At 37.7% G+C, this 19,763-nt stretch overlaps 1 protein-coding gene across 9 annotated transcripts in view; it reads right to left on the minus strand.

The window, feature by feature from the left end:
- Positions 1-19,763, minus strand: part of Pkhd1 (PKHD1 ciliary IPT domain containing fibrocystin/polyductin) — a 453,258-nt gene that overhangs the window by 131,921 nt on the left and 301,574 nt on the right. For all 9 annotated transcript variants that reach the window (XM_060369714.1, XM_060369715.1, XM_060369713.1 and 6 more), the window contains 3 exons: positions 17,531-17,668; positions 11,573-11,686; positions 8,593-8,680 (listed from right to left, as the gene is read on the minus strand). In XM_060369714.1, coding sequence (XP_060225697.1) covers positions 8,593-8,680; positions 11,573-11,686; positions 17,531-17,668 — 340 coding nt within the window. The remainder of the gene's footprint in view (positions 1-8,592; positions 8,681-11,572; positions 11,687-17,530; positions 17,669-19,763) is intronic.

Consider the following 19,763-nt stretch of genomic DNA (forward strand, 5'->3'; position numbering starts at 1 on the left):
ACTCAGAAAGCAGGTGTCAGATATACTCAAAAAACAACAGAGATCGTCACAAAACCCAAGAGAAAGTAAAATCCACAAAATCCACATATCTCAACCACGGAAACTAATACAGATTCCACTTCCCTTACTGGGGAATACATGTGAAGCCTGAGCTAACCATTGGCTACGTATATGAAGAGGACCTAAGTCCAGTCCATGCATGGTCCTTGATAGGTGCTTCAGACTCCACAGGCTCCTCTGGGCTCTGGTTAGTTTGCTCTCTTGGTCTTGTGGTGCTCCTGTAATCTCAGGTCCTTTTATCCTTACTCCCACTTTCCCACAAGACACCCTATGCTTCGCCCAATGTTTGGCTGTGAGTATCAACATCTGTTTTGAGCCTTTGTCAGGTAGAGTGAATTTCTTAATTGGATTATTTGGTTTGTAGGTGCTTAATTTCTTAAGTTCTTTATATATTTTGGAAATTAGCTCTTTGTCAGATGTAGCTGCTGTTTTGTTCTATTGACAGCTTTTCAATTTCATGAGTTCCTACTTATTAATTGTTGACCTTAGAGCCTGAGCTGTTGGTGTTCTGTTCAGGAAGTTGTCTCCTGTGCCAATGAGTTCAAGGCTTGTCCCCATTTTTTCTTCTAAGTGGTTTAGTGTGCCTGGTTTTATGTTGAGGTCTTCAATCCACTTGGACTTTAGTTTTGTGCAGGGTGATAAGTATGACTCTATTTGTATTTTTCTACATGTAGACATCCAGTTAGACCAGCACCATCTGTTGAAGATGCTGTCTTTTCTCCATTTTATGGTTTTAGTTTCTTTGACAAAAATCAAGGTGTGTGGGTTTATTTCATCATTTTTCAATTCACTTCCATTGAGCAACTAGTCTGTTTCTATGCCAGTACTATGCAGTTTTTATTACAAATGCTCTATAGTACAACTTGAAATCAGGTATGGAGATAACTCCAGAATATCTTTTATTATTAAGGATTTCTTTAGCTACTCTAGGTTTTTTGTTTTTCTGTATGAAGTTGAGAATGGTTCTTTCAAGGTGTGTAAAGAGGACACCATCATCAAAACAAAACGACTATCTACAGACTGGGAAAGAATCTTCACCAACCCTTTATCTGACAGAGGGCTCATATCCAGTATATATAAAGAACTAAAGAAGCTGAAAAGCAGCAAACCAAGTAATCCAGTTAAAAAATGGGAAACAGAGCTAATCAGAGAACTCTCTGTAGAGGAATATCGAATGGCAGAGAAACACTTAAAGAATGGAAAGGGGCAGGGAGAAGCTGAGGGAGGGAGGGTGGGATTGGGAGGGAATAAGGGAGCGGGATACAGCTGGGATACAGAGTTAATAAAATGTAACTAATAATTTACAAAAAAGACACAGGGTCTTTTCTGAGATGGACACTCAACCAAAGACCATGAGTGGATAAAACCTAGAACCTCTGCTCAGATGTGACCAGTGATAGCTCAATAATCAATTGGTTTCCCATAGTTAGGGGAACAAGAACTATTTCTAATAAGAACTCAATGACTGGCTCTTTGACCTTCCCACCCCACAAGGGAGGAGCAGTTCTGTTAGGCCACAGAGGAGGACTTTGCAGCCAGTCCTGAAAATACCTGACAAAACGGAGTCATATGAAAGGGGAGGAGGTCCTCCCCTATCAGTGGACTTGGAAAGGGGCAGAGAGGAGATGAGGGAGGGAGGGTGGGATTGGGGAAGGAATGAGGGAGCGGGATACAGCTGGGATACAGAATTAACAAAATGTAACTAATAAGAAAAATAAAATTAAAAAAAATGAGGTCAAACCAGAGAAGCACAAAAAGTACGAGGACATGTCAGGGTCTGGATTATCCCCAATTCAAAATTAATCTAGAAATGTTCATTTTTATTTCTCTAACAGATGCTTGATTGCCTATCAGCTCCCCTGTCTTGGGGCTGACTTTGTGCCAGAATTTGAGCTAAAAAAAAATTCACATTCATTAATTCATTTAATTTGTATAATTATTATATTAGCTAGGCACTATTACTCTCATAATTACAGAAAAAGAAACTATGACTCGAGAAGGTAATTAACCACTTATACATTTAGCAAATCATAAGCTAATCTTCCTATTCAAGCCTTTCTCTTTGCAGAGTACTTTTTTTTCCTTATTCCAAAAGTCAAATCTTTGACCTCTATGGAAGAGTTGTTCATTGCTTCACTGAATCTTAAAAACTCTTTTTAGAGGCTTCATATAGGATCACTAATTGCTGGTAAGCAGAAAAAAAGAGCCACTGACCCTATGTTCTGATACATAAAAACAGTTATGGTAATAATCAATTTTGAGTAATATGTAAATTAACTGCTTGAAATATACCTTGAGGGAAAATTCTGATATGGTAAAAATTATACAGTTGCGCAAACACGGTCTAGTTTCTAGAAAAGACATACCAATTCATGGAGCAGACATAAATTACATGCCTTTGCTGCGCTCTTCTTAGAATCTACAGATCATATCAAACCAATAACAATACTTCCTTTCTCCAGAGGCTACTTACATAGACAGAGCACACCCATTTTAAGTACCTTATCACCATGCATTGAGAGCCACACCAACGTTTCCTGGCTACACAAAATGTTACCATCAGGAAATGACAAGCCAAAGGTAGAGCAATATTAGCATTTATATAGCATTTCATGTCTTAAATTATTTTAAGAATTTTTACAAAGAAAGGTTATTTATATGTTTTATGACTCACTAAAATTTTAATTCATAAAATAATGTTATAGCAGTTTTGTTGATGAGGGAATTGAGTGTTAAATTAATAGATAGATAGGTAGATAGATAGATAGATAGATAGATCATTACACACCATCCTATTTATTTTTGAATATTGACCCATTTACAACATCTGATATCCATATTTCATTATCTAAGTTTCAAGTCCTAAATTTGCTACAGAAAGCCTTGTGCATACTGCTTACAAAAGAGGAAGAGAGATATTGCAAACACATGAGATCTCAAAAGCTCAGGAACCAACAGAACTGATATTATCAACGATGGTGTTCAAATTAAAGGTCAAGGTCCTGGGGACAGGGTAAAGTAATAAACGGTTATTTGTTCTTTAGTGAGTAATTTCTTTGAAGATAACAAGCTGTCTTTGTACCCCACTCGAAACAGTTCAAGCCTGTTAAAACAGCTGTTATAAAAACATGCAAGATAGTAAGTGACGCAGCATAGGAAAGAAGAGGGGAACGCTGTGCACTGCCGGGAGAAATTTAAATCGCTGTAGCTGCTGTACACAGTAGTTGTGAAGGGGTTGGAGATATGGCTCTGCCATTAAAAACAGAGTTCAGACCCCAAGTGATAAGCCAGGCGTCTGGTGACCTCCAGCTCCAGGGGAGGTTGAGACAGGAGCATTTCTATAACTTCCGGGCTTCAAGAGCTTCGGGTTCATGGAGAGACACTGACTTGAAGAAACAGATAAAGAGTGCAAAGGAGGACCACAACACCCTCCTCTGAGAACTGTGCTCAAACTAAATAAGAATGTGGAATTGCGTATACACGCACATACACACACATACACACAGACACACATTCACCTGCACACATATAACAATATATGTTATATATGATTATATATATGAAAAAGGATGAAGGAAACTTAAAAGTAAAAAAGAGAACTGTCATAGAAATCCCACGAGGGAGTACATAGCTTAAAAAGGTGAAATCAGTGTGTTAAAGGACATTTTCACCTCCATGTCCTTTAACATCACTATCCACCACAGGCAGGACAGGAAAATGAACAAGTGTTAGTCCACTAATAAAAAAAAAAGGGGGGGGGAAGAGGCACTATGCACAGTAGAACAAGATCCAGCTCTCCAGAAGAAGGAAGCGCTGCCATTTGAACAGCATAGATTAGTATTATGTTATGTGAAATAGTGGAACAGCCAGAAACACACCATCTGATCTCATTTATGTAGGAAATCTAAAGTGCTGATCTCAGAGAGAAGAAACAGCTCACAGCACTCATGTTTGGTCATGCTGATTACAGCTAACATTTTAGTCAAAAGTTTCTGAGAACATAGAATTTGTTTCTCAGTACCACCTCCCACCCCCACACTGAGATTCTGCATATGCTAATTTACTCTGTCTAGCTAATTTACTCTGTTTTAGGTTTCAAAACATAATTCCAAACATGTTAAACATTTAACAGTTTAACTTGTCAATTAAAAACAACTAAACAATTAAAAAACAGGATAATAAGACAAAGAGATTGGATAAAACCTTATATAGTTATGTTTCTAACATAACAGAACAGAGATAAGATATGATTAACCAGAAAACAAACAAATAAAAATTTTCAAAAGGCTCATCATAATCTTCATTTTGCTTTCTAGTGTTCAGTGCTATCTTTCCCACTGAGTTGCTTAGAGATAAAAATTAGTATGCTCCCTGACTCCACTCCTTCCCATCAATTACTGAGTCCATCAGTATACAGAGTGGCTGCCAGTCTACATGGATGAATCCTGGATGGTTTAAGGATAAACCCATTTGCCTTTGTATAGTCTGTTTTGATTTATTCTAATTAAAACTGTCCATTTTTTCATCTGTCTCCACAAGAGTTTCAATTGTTACAAAGTACAGCACGGAGATAAGTTTACAAATGTTGTATACCAAAGAAAAACACCTTTAAAACATTTCACTGGGCTTACTTTGGCTGTGTGAGCAAGAAATGAAAAATAAGGTCAATAAATGAATGAGAAGCATTTTCTTGACTGTTTTCTCATTTACAGTACTTTGAAAATAAACCAAGCATGTACAAACAAATTTTATGAGTCATTATCATAATAAGTTTGAAAAGAAAGGCTCTCTATATACAGTGCATCTTCCTAGAAATATATGAACAAGTGTCTGTGCATTACAGGCTGGTTACCAGTGATAGACCAAGGAAGAATCCACCCATATCTAGCTTGATAAACCAATGAAGTTTTGATAGTCACTTCCAGGAGTGTAGGTAAGAAACTAAGGATGGCAACAAGAGTGGCTGAAAGGGGGTACTGAGGTATTAAAAACCCTTCCTATCATGGGTTTGGGGGGACAACTAATGAAAGCATATGCTCAGTTACTAGAGTTATTTGGGGAATCCAGGCAGCTTCAGCTAATGGTCTCTTCTCTCCCTGCAATTACTCCCTCTAAAGTAATCTTGCAGATAGCTGTGCGATTTTTCTGAGTCTCAACAGGACCCTGAGATTCATGAACTTTCTGAATAATGGTCTGAGCAGTTTCTCACTCTGCAGCTGGCCTGGAAACTCTCTACATAACCCAGGCTGTCTTGAATTCCTGATGCTCCTACTTCACTGGTTTCTCGCCAAAGTCATAGGTGTAAGTTTCCTGGCAAACTTCCTGTATCTCGTGAACCTTCCTCCTCCTGTATAGGAGGTTATGTTTCAGTTTGGAGAAAGCAGCTATACAACACAGAAAACAAGTTCAATAAATGAATTTCATTAAAACAGTTTTTTGAGAGAGATTCAAGGAAATGCTGGTTTTTAATATTTCTAATGTTATAACATAATCAGTGGAATTAGGCAAACCAGGAAATATTCAGACATGAGAACTTCTAGCTTCTATGGACATAGTTGAGCAAATGTCCTTGTTGTATGGTTTAGCATATATATATATATATATATATATATATATACATACCCAGGAGTGATATAGCTGGATCTTGAGGAAGCAATATTCTGAGAAAGCACCAGATTGATTTCCAAAGTGGTTGTACAAGTTTACACTCCTATCATCAATGGAGGAAGGTTCCTCTTTCTTCACATCCTCTCCAATATGTGTTGTCACTTGAGTTTTTGATCTTAGCCACTCTGATGGGTGTGAGGTGGAATCTCAGGGTATTTTTGGTTTGTATTTACTGAATGACTAGTTATGTTGAACATTTCTTTTTTTTTTTTCTTTCTCTTTATTTTTTTTTTTATTTTGTATCCCCCATAAGCCCCTCCCTCCTCCCCTCCCGATCCCACCCTCCCTCCCCTTTCTGCATGCATGCCACTCCCCAAGGCCACTGATAGGGGAGGTTCTCCTCTCCTTTCTGATCTTAGTCTATCAGTTCACATCAAAAGTGGCTGCATTGTCCTCTACTGTGGCCTGGTAAGGCTGCTCCCCCTCAGGGGGAGATGATCAAAGAGCAGGCCAATCAGATTATGTCAGAGGCAGTCCCTCTTCCCATTACTATGTAACCCACTTGGACACTGAATTGCCATGGGCTACATCTGTGCAGGGGTTTTAGGTTATCTCCATGAATAGTCCTTGGTTGGAGTATCAGTCTCTGGGAAGTTCCCTGTGTTCAAATTTTCTTATTCTGTTGCTCTCCTTGTGGAGACCCTGTCCTCTCCAGCTCTTACTATTTCTGTGCCATTCAATATTCCTCTGTTGAGAATCCTGTTAAGCTTTGGACCGCATTTTTTAATTGGATTACTTGCTTTCTTGGTGTTTAATTTTTTGAGTTCTTTATAGATTCTTGATATTAGCCTTCTGTCAGATGCAGGGTTAGTGAAGATCTTTTTGTCATTTTGTTCTGATGACAGTGTCCTTTGCTTTACAAAATCTTTTCAGTTTCATGAGGTCCCATTTAATGATTGTTGATCTTAGAGCCTGTGCTATTGGTGCTACGTTCAGGAAATTGTCTCCTGTGCCAATGATTTCTAAGTTCTTCCCCACTTTTTCTTCTAACAGGATTAGTGTATCTGGTTTTATGTTGATGTCTTTGATCCACTTGGACTTTACTTTTGTGCAGGGTGCAGCATTATTCATAACAGCCAGAATATGGAAACAACCTAGATGTCCCTCAACCATACAATGGATGCAGAAATTGTGGTACATTTACACAATGGAATACTACTCAGCAATTAAAAACAAGGAAATCATGAAAATTGCAGGCAAATGGTGGGAACTAGAAATAACCATCCTGAGTGAGGTAACTCAGAAACAGAAAGACACATATGGTATATGCTCACTTATAAGTGGATATTAGCCACATAATATAGGATAAACATACTAAAATCTGTAGTCCTAAAGAAGCTAAACAACAAGGAGGACCCTAGGGAAGAAGCTGAAACCTCATGCAGAAGGGCAAACAGAACAGATATCAGAAGTATAAGACAATGAACAGGACAGGAACCTTCCACAGGGAGCCTCTGAATGACTACCCATCAGGGTATGGAAGGACATACTGAGACCCATAGCCAAATTCTGGGCAGAGTTCAGAAAACCTTATGGAAGAAAAGGGAGATAGAAAGACCTGAGAGGAAAGGAACTACACAAGGAGACCAACAGAGCCAAAAGTCCTGGCCCCAGGGGTCCTGCAGAGATAGATACTCCAACCAAGGACCATGCATGGAGAGGACCTAGACTCTCAGTTCAAAGGAAATCCATAGGCTGCTCAGTTTCCAAGTGGGTTCCCTAGTAAGGGGGCAGAGACTGCCTCTGACATGAACTCAGTGGCTGGCTCTTTGATCACCTTCCCCTGTGGGGTGTCCTCTGGCAAGGCCACAGAGGAAGATGATGCAGCCAGCCCTGATGAGACTTGATAGGGGAGGTCCTCCCCTATCAGTGGATTAGGGAAGAGGCATAGAGGAAGAAGAGGGTAGGTGGGTGAGACTGGGAGGAGATGGAAGTAGCTATGACCAGAATACAAAGTGAATAATTTGTAATAAATAAATAAATATAATAAGCTGTAGAAAAAAATAACTTCTAGCATTTTAAACACATACTTCTTTAATGTTTGTGACTCCAGTTAAATAAAATGTTAATAATAACCCCACTCACATAGTTCCACTGAGAGATTTAAATGAGAAGTAAATATATATAAATATAATAAAAATGATCGTATAAAATGATTCTATATACTCTTTTATATGTGAAATATATTTTAATATAAGAAATATATTTTATTTCAATTCAATCATTCTTCTTAATATCAATTATCCACCTTAAATATGACTCTTCTGCATTTTTCTATATGTATTCCACTAATTGTTTTTGTTATCCTTTCTATTGGCAATGCCTCGGCTTCTTATTAACAAGGACAGTTACCTATGGGAGCTTTCTACTTTCTGGTCTTTATTTGCAGTATCACATCTTCTGTTATTTCCATGTATTGATCTTGTTCTTGTATTCCAAGTCCTAGTAGATCACTGTCAGTTTGTTCTTCCTATGATCTGTTCAGTTCGAGGCAGTGGTGGATCCATTCATTATCTTCATACTCTTCATCTTGCCCTTATTTCTGTCAGTGTCTCTATATAGTACCTTGTCAATTCTCACTATTGTATTTCTAAGTCATATTCATTGTCTATACTCTCAGGACCCATAGTTCTACAGGTTATTGACAAAAGCATGCATCATCTAAAACTACTCTTGCTACATAGTTTTCCCTTCCTGGACTTTGCACATTTCTTCATTTTTATTATGATACATGGTTTCCCCCTTTGTCCCCCTGCTTATCAACTTAACTATCAATGATGTTTGACATTTCATATCACAATAAAACATCACAAAGAGCCAAGTGAAACGATAATAATGAATAAAGGTCCCTGATTCTTTCCTTACCTCTCATTTCCCGGTGCAATATCAACTCCAAGGTGAACCCAGGATTTCTTAGGATAAGCACTGTGGAGGTGAAGTTTCCCATAAACTCCTAAAAATTAAAGAATCAACAAATCGATTAAACAATTAAAACAATGAAGATTGAAAATTCTTCCATCTTAATTAAGGCCAGATAAGTGAAACATGATTCAAAGGGTTTTACACAAAATATGTGACATCTAATCCATATCTAAGAGTGTCTTTCTTATCTTTTTAAAAGAGAATATTTCTATTATAACAAATAAAATATAATTCAAAGACCTACAGAGAAACTAAAGCTACAACATATAACAGCAATGAGAAACAGGCCATCTAATGGCATGGCTAACCAGCTCAACTTAAGGAGGCATGTCCTTCTGCCATCAGAATGACTTCATAGCTTTTGTGACCTGCTGGAAGTCAACCACTTTTGATTTCATGATATACACTACATTTCCCAAGTGGCAAGGCTTGTCTGTTTCCTGAAGATGGGATCTCAATGCTAATGTCTTTGCTTTCAGTGCTAAGATTTAATATATTGTCTTACTATAGGTAATCAAGGAAACATGAACATACACTCTGTTTTAACTTGGACTCACAAGCAGGGACAGCCAGCCTGCATGTATCTCTTCTGTTTGTTTGGTTTTTTTTTTGAAATTTCCTCAGAAGTATTTCATCACCATTTTCAACCATAGTAAGTGTAACTTCTCATAGTTTAGTGATCAAAAACTGTGACCATGCATTTCAATTGTAGAAAGAAAGTGAGCATGTAATTCCATATGTGTATTTATTTCATATAGATATTATTTTGATGAATAATGTGTCTATAAATATGTACATCTGACTAGAACGGATTATGTGAATAGCCCTACATAAATGGAAACTTTTTGTTGCAAGCCATTAATTTAACAACCTAAATAGTCATAATACTCTGTTAAAAAAAAAGAAAACTTGAAGCAAAAAAGTAAACACCATTGAGATATCGACAATGTGCCTTGGATTTGAATCCAGTGTGGATCAAAACAATATGAAACCTTAATTAAGTTTTTCCAATATCTGTAATCTCTTTTATAATTCAGAAAGACATTTTAGAGGATAAAATAAAGATTAATAGATGTAGAATGAAACTTACTATCAGAACACAACATAGAATCAATTCTTCATAATAGAGGTTTATGAATATATGTCACAAAATTGCAAACCACAAAACTAAATTCATCTTTTATTCATCATAGGTTAAGTATCTAAGCAGACAGGATCCTGGAGTGACTTACAGATTTCTGACAACGTTGGTTAAAATAAAAAAAAAAAAAACAACTCACATCTTTAAAATCTGAATTATCCAGAAAATTCAATTAACCAGAAAAGCAGATTTCTTGGTTATTTCCATTATCAAAGCTTAACTGTAAAATGATACCATTTCTTAGTTTTTTCAAGAAGGGAATAAACTACTTAAAATAATTAAAGCCTGCCATTTGCTTATGATGTCATAGAAGCTAACTATGCTGTGACTTGGGTATTTTTTATTTCAAGTAATATCAGTAAAAAAAAAAAACAAAACTGTAAAAATATTAGTAATGGGAACAGGGACTGCTTCTAACATGAACTGATTAGCCTGCTCTTTGATCACCTCCCCCTGATGGGGGAACAGCCTTACCAGGCCACAGAGGAAGACAATGCAGCCACTCTTGATGAGACCTAACAGACTAGGATCAGAAGGAAGAAAAAGAAACCCTCCCCTACCAGTGGACTTGGGGAGGGGGGTGTTTGGAGAAGAGGGAAGAAGAGAGGGATTGGGAAGGAAGGAGGGAGGGAACTAAAGGGGGGATACAAAGTAAATAAAGTATAATTAAAAATAAAAAAAGAATAAAAGAATTGAAGCATGTGACTAGGGCCAGGGTTAGCATGCCCAGTAGTATGGAATCCTATCTGAAGGTTTCAACCAATGTGATTACTCCACATAAAAAAAAAAAAGAATCAATTCAAATGTTCCTAGTATAGTCCTTCTGTTTTTGTCAACCGTGAAAAGTTAAAATTCTTCTACCCATGTCATGGTAATGATAAAATGAACAGAATTCATAGGAAAAAAACTTTAAAATCATAAAGCATTTCAACATATTATACAGAAATTATTAGGTATTTTGGAAATAAGTTAACAGTCCCCACAGCATCTGAATATTTATCCTATAATGTTCATAAACCTCACACGTATGCACAGATAGCTGGGTATGTAGACAGATGAATGAATGATAGATAGATAGATAGATAGATAGATAGATAGATAGATAGATAGACAGATATTGCATATGACTTTAAAACATCCAACACAAACTGCTCAACTAAAGTTAAATCCAATAAAATCACTATTGTGGCTCAAATAGTAATATACACATCTAAGCTATATAAAAACATAATTCTGAAAAACAGTAAAGGACCCTGATCTGACCCATTTCAACTCTCTTCCTATAAGGAAGAAAAATAAATGAGTTAAATTAGGGACCTACTTTTGAAATGGATAAACGTTTTTAAAGGAAGTAAAACTACTTCATACAAATAGTTTTATCTTTTATGTAGCACCATTGGGTAATATTCTTTGATTTGGAAATTTTCAAATGACTATATAAAGATATCCCAGTCTTTGTATTCTCATGTAGAATAGTGTAGGATTTGATATTACAATACTATGATGATGTCACATGAAAATACTTCCAAGAGTAAATAGTTTTGTGGCCATCATACATATAATTCTTAATACTTCTGAGTCATAACTATGATAGCTGTAAAATGGACTTTGAACATCTGGTAAGTCAAATAGTAAATATAAACTGTCTAGAATCTAGCAGCTATCCAATAAAAGTTACTCTTCTGCCTCTGTGTCTCTGTTTCTGTCTGTCTATATCTCAAACAAATAGACATAGATTGTACACACATTATATCTGTAACATACACAATGCTTAATTCTTACCAATTGTTCCTGGGTCAACACGGATCCCATCAAAACGGTCACAAAAGATTTCTTCGGAGGCTCGAAGGAGAATCAAAAGTCTTTGTTCTTTTTCTAATGGGTTTTCTAAAGTACCTGTTAAGAAAGTGAAGTATAGCATCCAAGATAATTTGAAATGCAAAGAGAGAATCCAGAATAAATGCTGTGATACTGATGGTAGGGGGAAGAGGCATTGGTCACGTAAACAAAATGACAGCAGAAATGATGAGGTTGCACATGCCTCCCTGAAGACAGCTGGGTTACTATTCATCAGTTATCTGCTACTTCTCATCATAGACTCGGAGCATGCTTTAGTGACTCCTGTTATCCAGGCTGATTTCATCAAGCGCTTTGGGGTAGTAAAGTTTGGATAGAAGGGGTAGTGTCGGAAGCTATCGGCTGGCAGTGTAAACACTGGCCAAGTGGTCCCAATCGCTCTTCCCTGTCATAGAATTCCTCATATCCTTGGGTGCCTAAATGAAGAGAAATTCAGGGGAAAACCCAAGACCATGAAGGCGGGAGCCAAGTTCAACCCATTCCAATATGAATATTCATTTTAGAAAATCACTGAAATGTGAGGGTTATTTACTAAAATCCATCATTACAGCAAACCCTGTCTAATATGGTGACCGATGTTGCTTGAGTTACCACTTCCTTTACATGGTTTTAACACTTAATGTTCACTACAAACCTGAGAAGTATGATTCTTGTTTCCATTTAAATATCCACATATAAAGAGCTTCTGGTACTTATTTAAATCTATCAAAGAAGCAGTGTGTAACAGACTTCAAACAGTGGTGGTTTATAAAACCAGTAATAACTTGTTTTACATAAATTCTCTTCGCATCATTCGTATGTATAAAGCATATGACACTCAGTAGATGGAAATTGCTTCTGACATTCTCTTCAGTCGTGTTCTTTACAGCATATAAATGTTCAGGGACTTGCTAACATGATATTCATGAATATGGACCTAGGAAGTTATGCTTTTCTTACAGAATCAATTGTTGAAGAAATAACCGGAAGAAAAGTCCTCCTCAATCCATATATTCTACAGGAGCAGGCTCACCAGCATTGTGTACTAATAAATAAGACTTCCCAGTTTACTAGTTTCCCAAAAATAAAAAAATAAAAATAAAAATAAATGGGACTGCCAGATATGATGTAGAAAACGTGGTAAATTTAAAATTACATTTTCGTCATTTTTGTTACTCATTTCTTTCGGGCAGCATAAAAGTATTCCATACCCCAACTCCCACACCCCTGCTGGTACTTTTAATGCAGCTGGTGTAAGTTTGGGTTGGCTATATGCATATCTCCTTGGATCATCGGCTCCCGCCATTACAGTGTTGACAACAAGATTCCTAAAAACAAATCAATCTGGACAACACACAAGTCAAGAACAAGCATTGCAGCCCATGGCTTAGGTGTTTCTGCTCCAACACTAAGGCAAGCTCATTTTCTGTACCACTGCCACAGTGCCTTAACTAAAAAAATGAAGGCACACTCTTAGCCCAAATACAAGACCAAGAAGGAAGCAAGCAAAGGAGGAAGGCCGGGTGCAGCTCTTATCTTGCTGTTATAAGTCTGCCTGGTAAACTGTTTTCCAACTGTGATTTCATTTATTTCATGAAGGGTAAAGTCTTAAAGGAAAAAAAAAAATAAGCCTAGCACTAAACAGATACCAGAGCAGAAAAGTAGGACACTTTTTGCCCTAGAGAAATGTATGCAGAGTCCCACAAAGAGTTGTGCGTTTCTCTAAAATCAGAGATTAAATCAATTATGCAACCCAAAACTACAGCACATGTGGAGCCTTCACAGAAAATCTGGGCAAAATTAGGCAGCCTGCCGTGATCTTTCAGAACCTGAAGCGACCAGAGTTTGGATTCTTTTTAAGATGGGAAAGGGAAAGGATGGAGGCTAGGACTACTCAGCAAGCAGTCAGGGGCAAGAGAAGGAAATGTGTGATGTTCTAACATTACAATAAGGTACTTCCTGGATTTCTAAAAGCTTGTGAAAGTGAAGCTTTCAGAGCTGCCATTCCTCATATTCTCAGTCTCACAGACAGAGATGAGATGCTCTGTCCACATAGTCTTTATCAGTAAATAAGAGTAGCTCGCTCTGAGACAAGGTGCCCCAGATGAGGCATCTGGATCGAGGTTTACCTTTGTAAAGCTGCTTTGAAACCTGAAGTTTATCTATTGGGGGATGTTGCTGATCCTTTCACACACATGCTTTCATTACATTCTCACAGGTCTTCAGTGCACACTACAGATTCCCATGAGGAAAGTGAGGCGAGAAGAGCCTAAGTAATGAGTCAGAAATTACATAGCTGTTATGCAGTGGCACTGGACTTAGGTTTAATAAACACCATTCTAGGATGTGTGTGTGTGTGTGTGTGTGTGTGTGTGTGTGTGTGTGTGACTAAGGGAGAAGTAAGGCATAATTGTCATTACTTAGCATGATGGTGGGCAATGGAAGGGAAAGAGAATTGGTTCCAGATGTTAAAATCACCTGGGGAGATGAAAGAAAATAAGTTCTGGTATACCAAAGATAACCATTATTGATTTGGGGGATATGGTACAAATAGATTCCATGAATTTCAAAATGTAAGAAAAGGGGAAAGGGACTTTTATTACTTTATTAACTAAATCTTTTTGATAGAATCAAGCATAAGCCTAGTTTACACTTAAGCATGCTCTATCAACCTGATTGCCACCATCTTGGACTCAATAAATGTAATTTTTCAGATCTTTCTGTTTACACTCTATTTTATTCTTTCCGATCTTTAATTTTCCATCCCCACCTGACTCTATTCTAATTAATTTCTAAGAATCGACTATGTTTCTGACTCACAGTATATTAAAAATGTTTGTACCTCTTGTTATATTTTAAGAAATTTGAACTAAAGATTCAGTATGCAATATAAACTAAGAGGAATAAATCCTCAAAGTTCTTCACCATGTTATTTATAGATAATGGCAAATATTTTAAATGCTTCGATACAGCAAGCAAGGAGGAGCAGAAAAAAACACAAGGATACTTTCTGTCTTGATCCCTGAAAAATAGTCAGCCCAGAAACAATGCTTGGCACTGAACTGATCACTCAGTAAAAGAAAAACATATAAAAGAAAAAAAGAGTGGAAAGAGGACAATAAATGTATAAACAGGACTGGAAAGTCATCACAACAGGGGAATTATGTTCTTCTTAATTTTTAGTTATTTTTGTCATCTTCATCTAGGATTGTTTTTCATGAAAGTAATTCCATATATTGCTTAAGGTAGATAGCTATTAACTTCTAGTATGTGTTATGCTTAATGAAACAGAGAAATGCTGGAGTGGGGCCTACCACCATTGCCACCAAGCTTGACAACCTGAGTTCATTTCAATTCCCAGGATCCACACAGTGGAAGGAGAGAGCCCACTTCTTCAACTTGTCCTCAGATCTCCACAAGTACACTGTGGCGTGTACAAAACCAACTGTTCTCATTTTCTCCCTCCCCCCTCTCTCTTTTTCTCCCTTCCTTCCTCACAAACACACACACACACACACAACACAGACATACACAGATACGATGAATATAAGTGTAATAACAAGCTTATAAAAGAAAAGTTAAAGCCATTAAGTTGTTAAAGAATAGATTAAAAAAATTTCAAAGTTATTAAAAGTTACCATCTCTTTAGATATATATGTTGGCTGTACAGGTGGATTTACAGTTAAGAATGCAAACAGCTTTTACAGAGGACCTTAGTTAGGTTCCCAACACCCATATACAGCTGCCTGTAACTCTAGCTCTAGTGCAGCAGCAGGAAGTGTCTACACACACATAATTAAAATGAAATATTTTAAAGACTTACATAGTGGTTTTGTTGCTGCTGTTGCTTTACATAAGTAAAATTTTCTGCTCATGATGCATTTCTTAGCCACTATAATAATAATAGCTAGAACATAATGGTCAATTTTATTTCCTATTTTCTTTGTCTGCTATACTCTCCGCTCATGTTCTAGAAAGACAAGCACTGAACAAATACTGTAACTGACTTTGGCATTCGTGGCACAACTTGGATCTCAAATTTACTTCCATTCTAACATTCTTTGATTCAGAAAGCCAGATGATATCTTTTGCTAGCATCCATTACCTCACAATTTTAACCCCCAAGAACTAGAATTCCACACTGTTAGGATTTGGATCAAACAGCATCACAGAGCAGATATGCTCTGGCAGTGTGCTGTGCCAATGTCCACATCTATTAAGTTTGTTTACTAACTAGACGTATTATCTCTCTCATGTTGGGATTTCTGTAGGTGTGGACAGATGGGTTGAAAGTCTTCCTTCAGGCATAACGCACATAGGATTGGGCAGATGGGTTCCAATAAGCAACCTTTAGGCCTGGAACACATGGATGAAAAAGAGAGAAAAAGATACACTATTATCTAGTCATGGGTAAAAATCAAGTTAGGAGTTGACACAATTTTAAATTATCTGAAATGTCTAAAGCAAAACTGGAGAGTAGCATGGTGCCACTTTCTTTCAAAGTTTCAGATTTCAGATTTCAGATTTCAGTTCACAAGTTCTATGTTATAAGTGACCCCAGATGCCTAAAAAGAACAGCTCTGGTCTAAGGTGATGGCTTCACATAGTTGTTTTTGGTTGGTTTTGTTTGCTTTTGTTTGTTTTCTGGCACAAGCAGGGTCCATTTATTAAATATTTTCATCCATGATTAGATGTGGATTTTACAGAATGTTAAACAAATGGGACAGTAGTATTGAATGAAAATTAAAATATAAGAATACACAGTCATTTCCCAGTGGAGAAAGATGGGTGAAAATAATCTAGTGAAGAAAAAGTTGTTAAAGCATTATACTTAGGTGCCCCAATACCTAAGGAAAAACAAAGGAAGCTTTATGCAATGTACAGTGGGAAACTCAGGATTTGAAGCATCACTTGGAGAAAGAGGAGGAATTACAGATGACAAGATCATTGCCAGGACTAGCAGCATGAGGTGGCTGGAAAAGTCAGTTGACTTATTGGCACCACTGGTATGAGCATCATATCTGTTCTGATCCCTGGACGCCAACTGTGCTGAGGTGCTTCTGTTGATGCCTACTCTCATAAACTGTCATCTCTAATCTGTACAATGCCCCAGGCAGTGCTGGTCTAGCAACACAGAACTGGCGAGCTCTCTCTGACTTCCAACCCTGGTGTGAAGAGACTGGGTAGAGCATTTATTCCTGTGAGACACTCTCATAGACCAGTTAAGTCCCAGGGCACAAACACTCACACATCTGTCTGATATCCATCTCCACACTTACGAGCCTGGATTCTGGGAACAACCATTCTCTCCACCTTTTACAGCAACTAATGGGCAGACTCTCTGGCTTTACTAGCCCTGAGGTGGGCACCATCCCAAACCTGTAATTGTGAAATAGTTAACTCACTTAACCCTCAAGAAAAATGTCTAATTCATGCCACTGATTTGTGCATAAGCACACTGATAAAGCAACATAAAGTGTCTTTTATCAAACACATAACATGAGACAGTGTGAGTGGCTGCCTCTAATTACTTAGGCATCTCATCCCCCTGTGGGGGAGTCCATCATTGTACATGTTACAGATGAGGAGATGGAAGTCGCCTGGGTTTTTTTTGTTTGTTTGTATGTTTATATGTTTGTTTGTTTGTTTGTTTTTGCTTCAGGTCAAACTGCCAGTGTGAAGCTGTGGTGAGTTTGTCTTCATGAACTCTAAGGCAACAAAAGGGGATTGACAACACAGAGTGAAAAAGAAGAACTAGAAGTCACCATTGTCCACATCTAAAGATGTATTTGGAAACTCATCCCTAGTCTTGCAAACTCATGCTACCTTGTGTTCTCCACAATACCTTCTCCCAGAATTTGACTCTCATTACAATCCCAATCCAATCCCTGAGCATCTACTCACCTACTTTCAGCTCCCCTCCTGCGATGAGTAAGCATGCCACACTCAGAACATTGCTTCTGTCCACAGGGAAATCTAAGGTTCCCATCACGTAGAGGCCTCTGAGCGCTGGGAGCTCCGTATCCACAACAACAGTCCTGTCTGCAGGAGACAAAAAGGTCGCTCCTGTTTTGGGGCACCCAAAACAGGAGCCCCCATGCTCTCCTCTACGGATGCTTCAGGATTCTGGCAACTCAGGAGCTGTTCATGTTGTCTCCTGAGGTCGTTGTCAGGCCAGGTGCAGCAACCAGAACAAACACCTGTCTGAGGAAGCCTTATTTACAAATAGGAAAGACAGTGATTCATGGCTAGGAAATTTTGTCACTCCTTAAGACAGCAAAGGTTATGGCCAAAAAAGTCTTGCTGATGTCCTCAAACACCGTCCCCCCCCCCATACAAACGCAATTTAGTACAAATTTAGTACATACAGATATGAACTCCCTGTGCTTTTTACCTGTGTCCTTGCTTTACACTCTAGTCTCAGGGCACATAGAACAATACATAAGACCTTAGGCTTGAAAAAAATGGACGATTTGGTTCTGAATCCCAGCTCTGCTACCTGCTAGAGGAGAGAACAATTTTATCCTTCTATGCCTCAATTATCATGTCTGTGAAATGGGAGTAAAAACAGCATCTTCTTTCCCCTAGGTCTTTTGTGAGTTAATAGATTAGGATGTTTACACAACATGGTAAGCCACTTGTAACTCCCTCATTTCCTCAACCTAATACAAGTACACAGTATGTTCCCAGTAAGTGCATCACCCAATGTACAGATGTCCATTTGCTTGGCATGCTTATAGAGCTCATGAGTGACTTCAAAGCATCATTCCCTCCCTCTCATAAAAGCCTTCTCTGTGTAACTTCAAGAGAAATAATCATGGATTTTGCCTGAACTTAACAATAATGTATGAATAAAACATTTTCACTTAAAACAGTAAATATTTCATGTATGCTGAAGTATTAAGTGTTGCTCTCTTCAACATGAATTAAAAATGTCAAATAAATGTTTCCGCTTAAACTTCAAGTATCACAATCACTGGCAGGTGTACAGACTTTTTAAAAAAAGAAGCTCTTTTGCTAGTATAATCTCATTTCACATCCCAGGAAACAATGTACTGTGCCATTCTTAAGGATCTGACCAAGCAGATTAACTTGTCATGAGTTGTCTCGCATGTTTCTTTAGTTAGAAGACCAGCCATGCCCTCCTGTGGCAAAGACGATAAGGCTGCAAGCCAAATGGTTCTTTCTTCCTCCTGGGTTTAGTTTCAGACTCCAGTCTCTAGCTGTCTTTATAGTAAAATGAAGCCATGTGACTGAGTTGTAGCCAATAATATGTAGGCATACTTCCAGAACAACACTTTCAGTCCATACCCTCTTCTTATTCTCTCCTTCTCAGTTTTCGCTGCTGAACCCAAGTAGTGGATCTCAACGTACCTCCTTGGTCCAGGATCAAGAGCCTCACCCACCCCATAAGAAACAGTGCTGGGTTTTAACTGACAGTAAAGCACCCCTCACCTTCTTCTTAGAGATCACCACTACCACCTCTGGAGAAACACCCTATCTCCTTCATACTCCCAAGACACTGTCTAAATATTTAAGTTTGAAAACTAAGACATGTTATTTGAGTTACAGACACAGTCTGCATATTAGAAAGTCATCACCACTGAGTGAGTCCTTCCTCTCATATTTTTAGAGGAAGACACTAATAATTTCTAAAAGAAAAGGACCATGTTTATTATAATGTTAAAAATAGAAACGCTAAACAGGTGTTTCCAGCTCTGGAGAGTTTAGTCCTTACATACCTTCAGTTCAGGAGTCCATAACATTACTAACAGGTATAAGAGAACTGACTAGACAGAAAAATATATACATCTCGGACCCATTTCTGGCACTTTTCAAAACATTCAAAGAAAAGAGTGGAATACCAAGAGAATGTTATTGTTTCATATATTTAATGATTCACATTTTTGAAATAAAAAGTCATTTAAAGCAAAGACCTCTAAAAATGAAAGTTTTGTGCAAATGGTTACTGTGCATCCCAAATTATAACTGATAAACACACACACACACACACACACACACACACTTCTTTTGAATTGTCCTACCTATTCCAAATGTCCCAACAAATTTCCCAGGAATCACACTCAGGTTAACTACATGAAACCAGTACCTGACTTCTTCCCTTATTATGTTTATC

This window comes from Meriones unguiculatus, chromosome 16 (assembly GCF_030254825.1).
Source record: "Meriones unguiculatus strain TT.TT164.6M chromosome 16, Bangor_MerUng_6.1, whole genome shotgun sequence".
Classification (NCBI taxonomy): Eukaryota; Metazoa; Chordata; class Mammalia; order Rodentia; family Muridae; genus Meriones; species Meriones unguiculatus.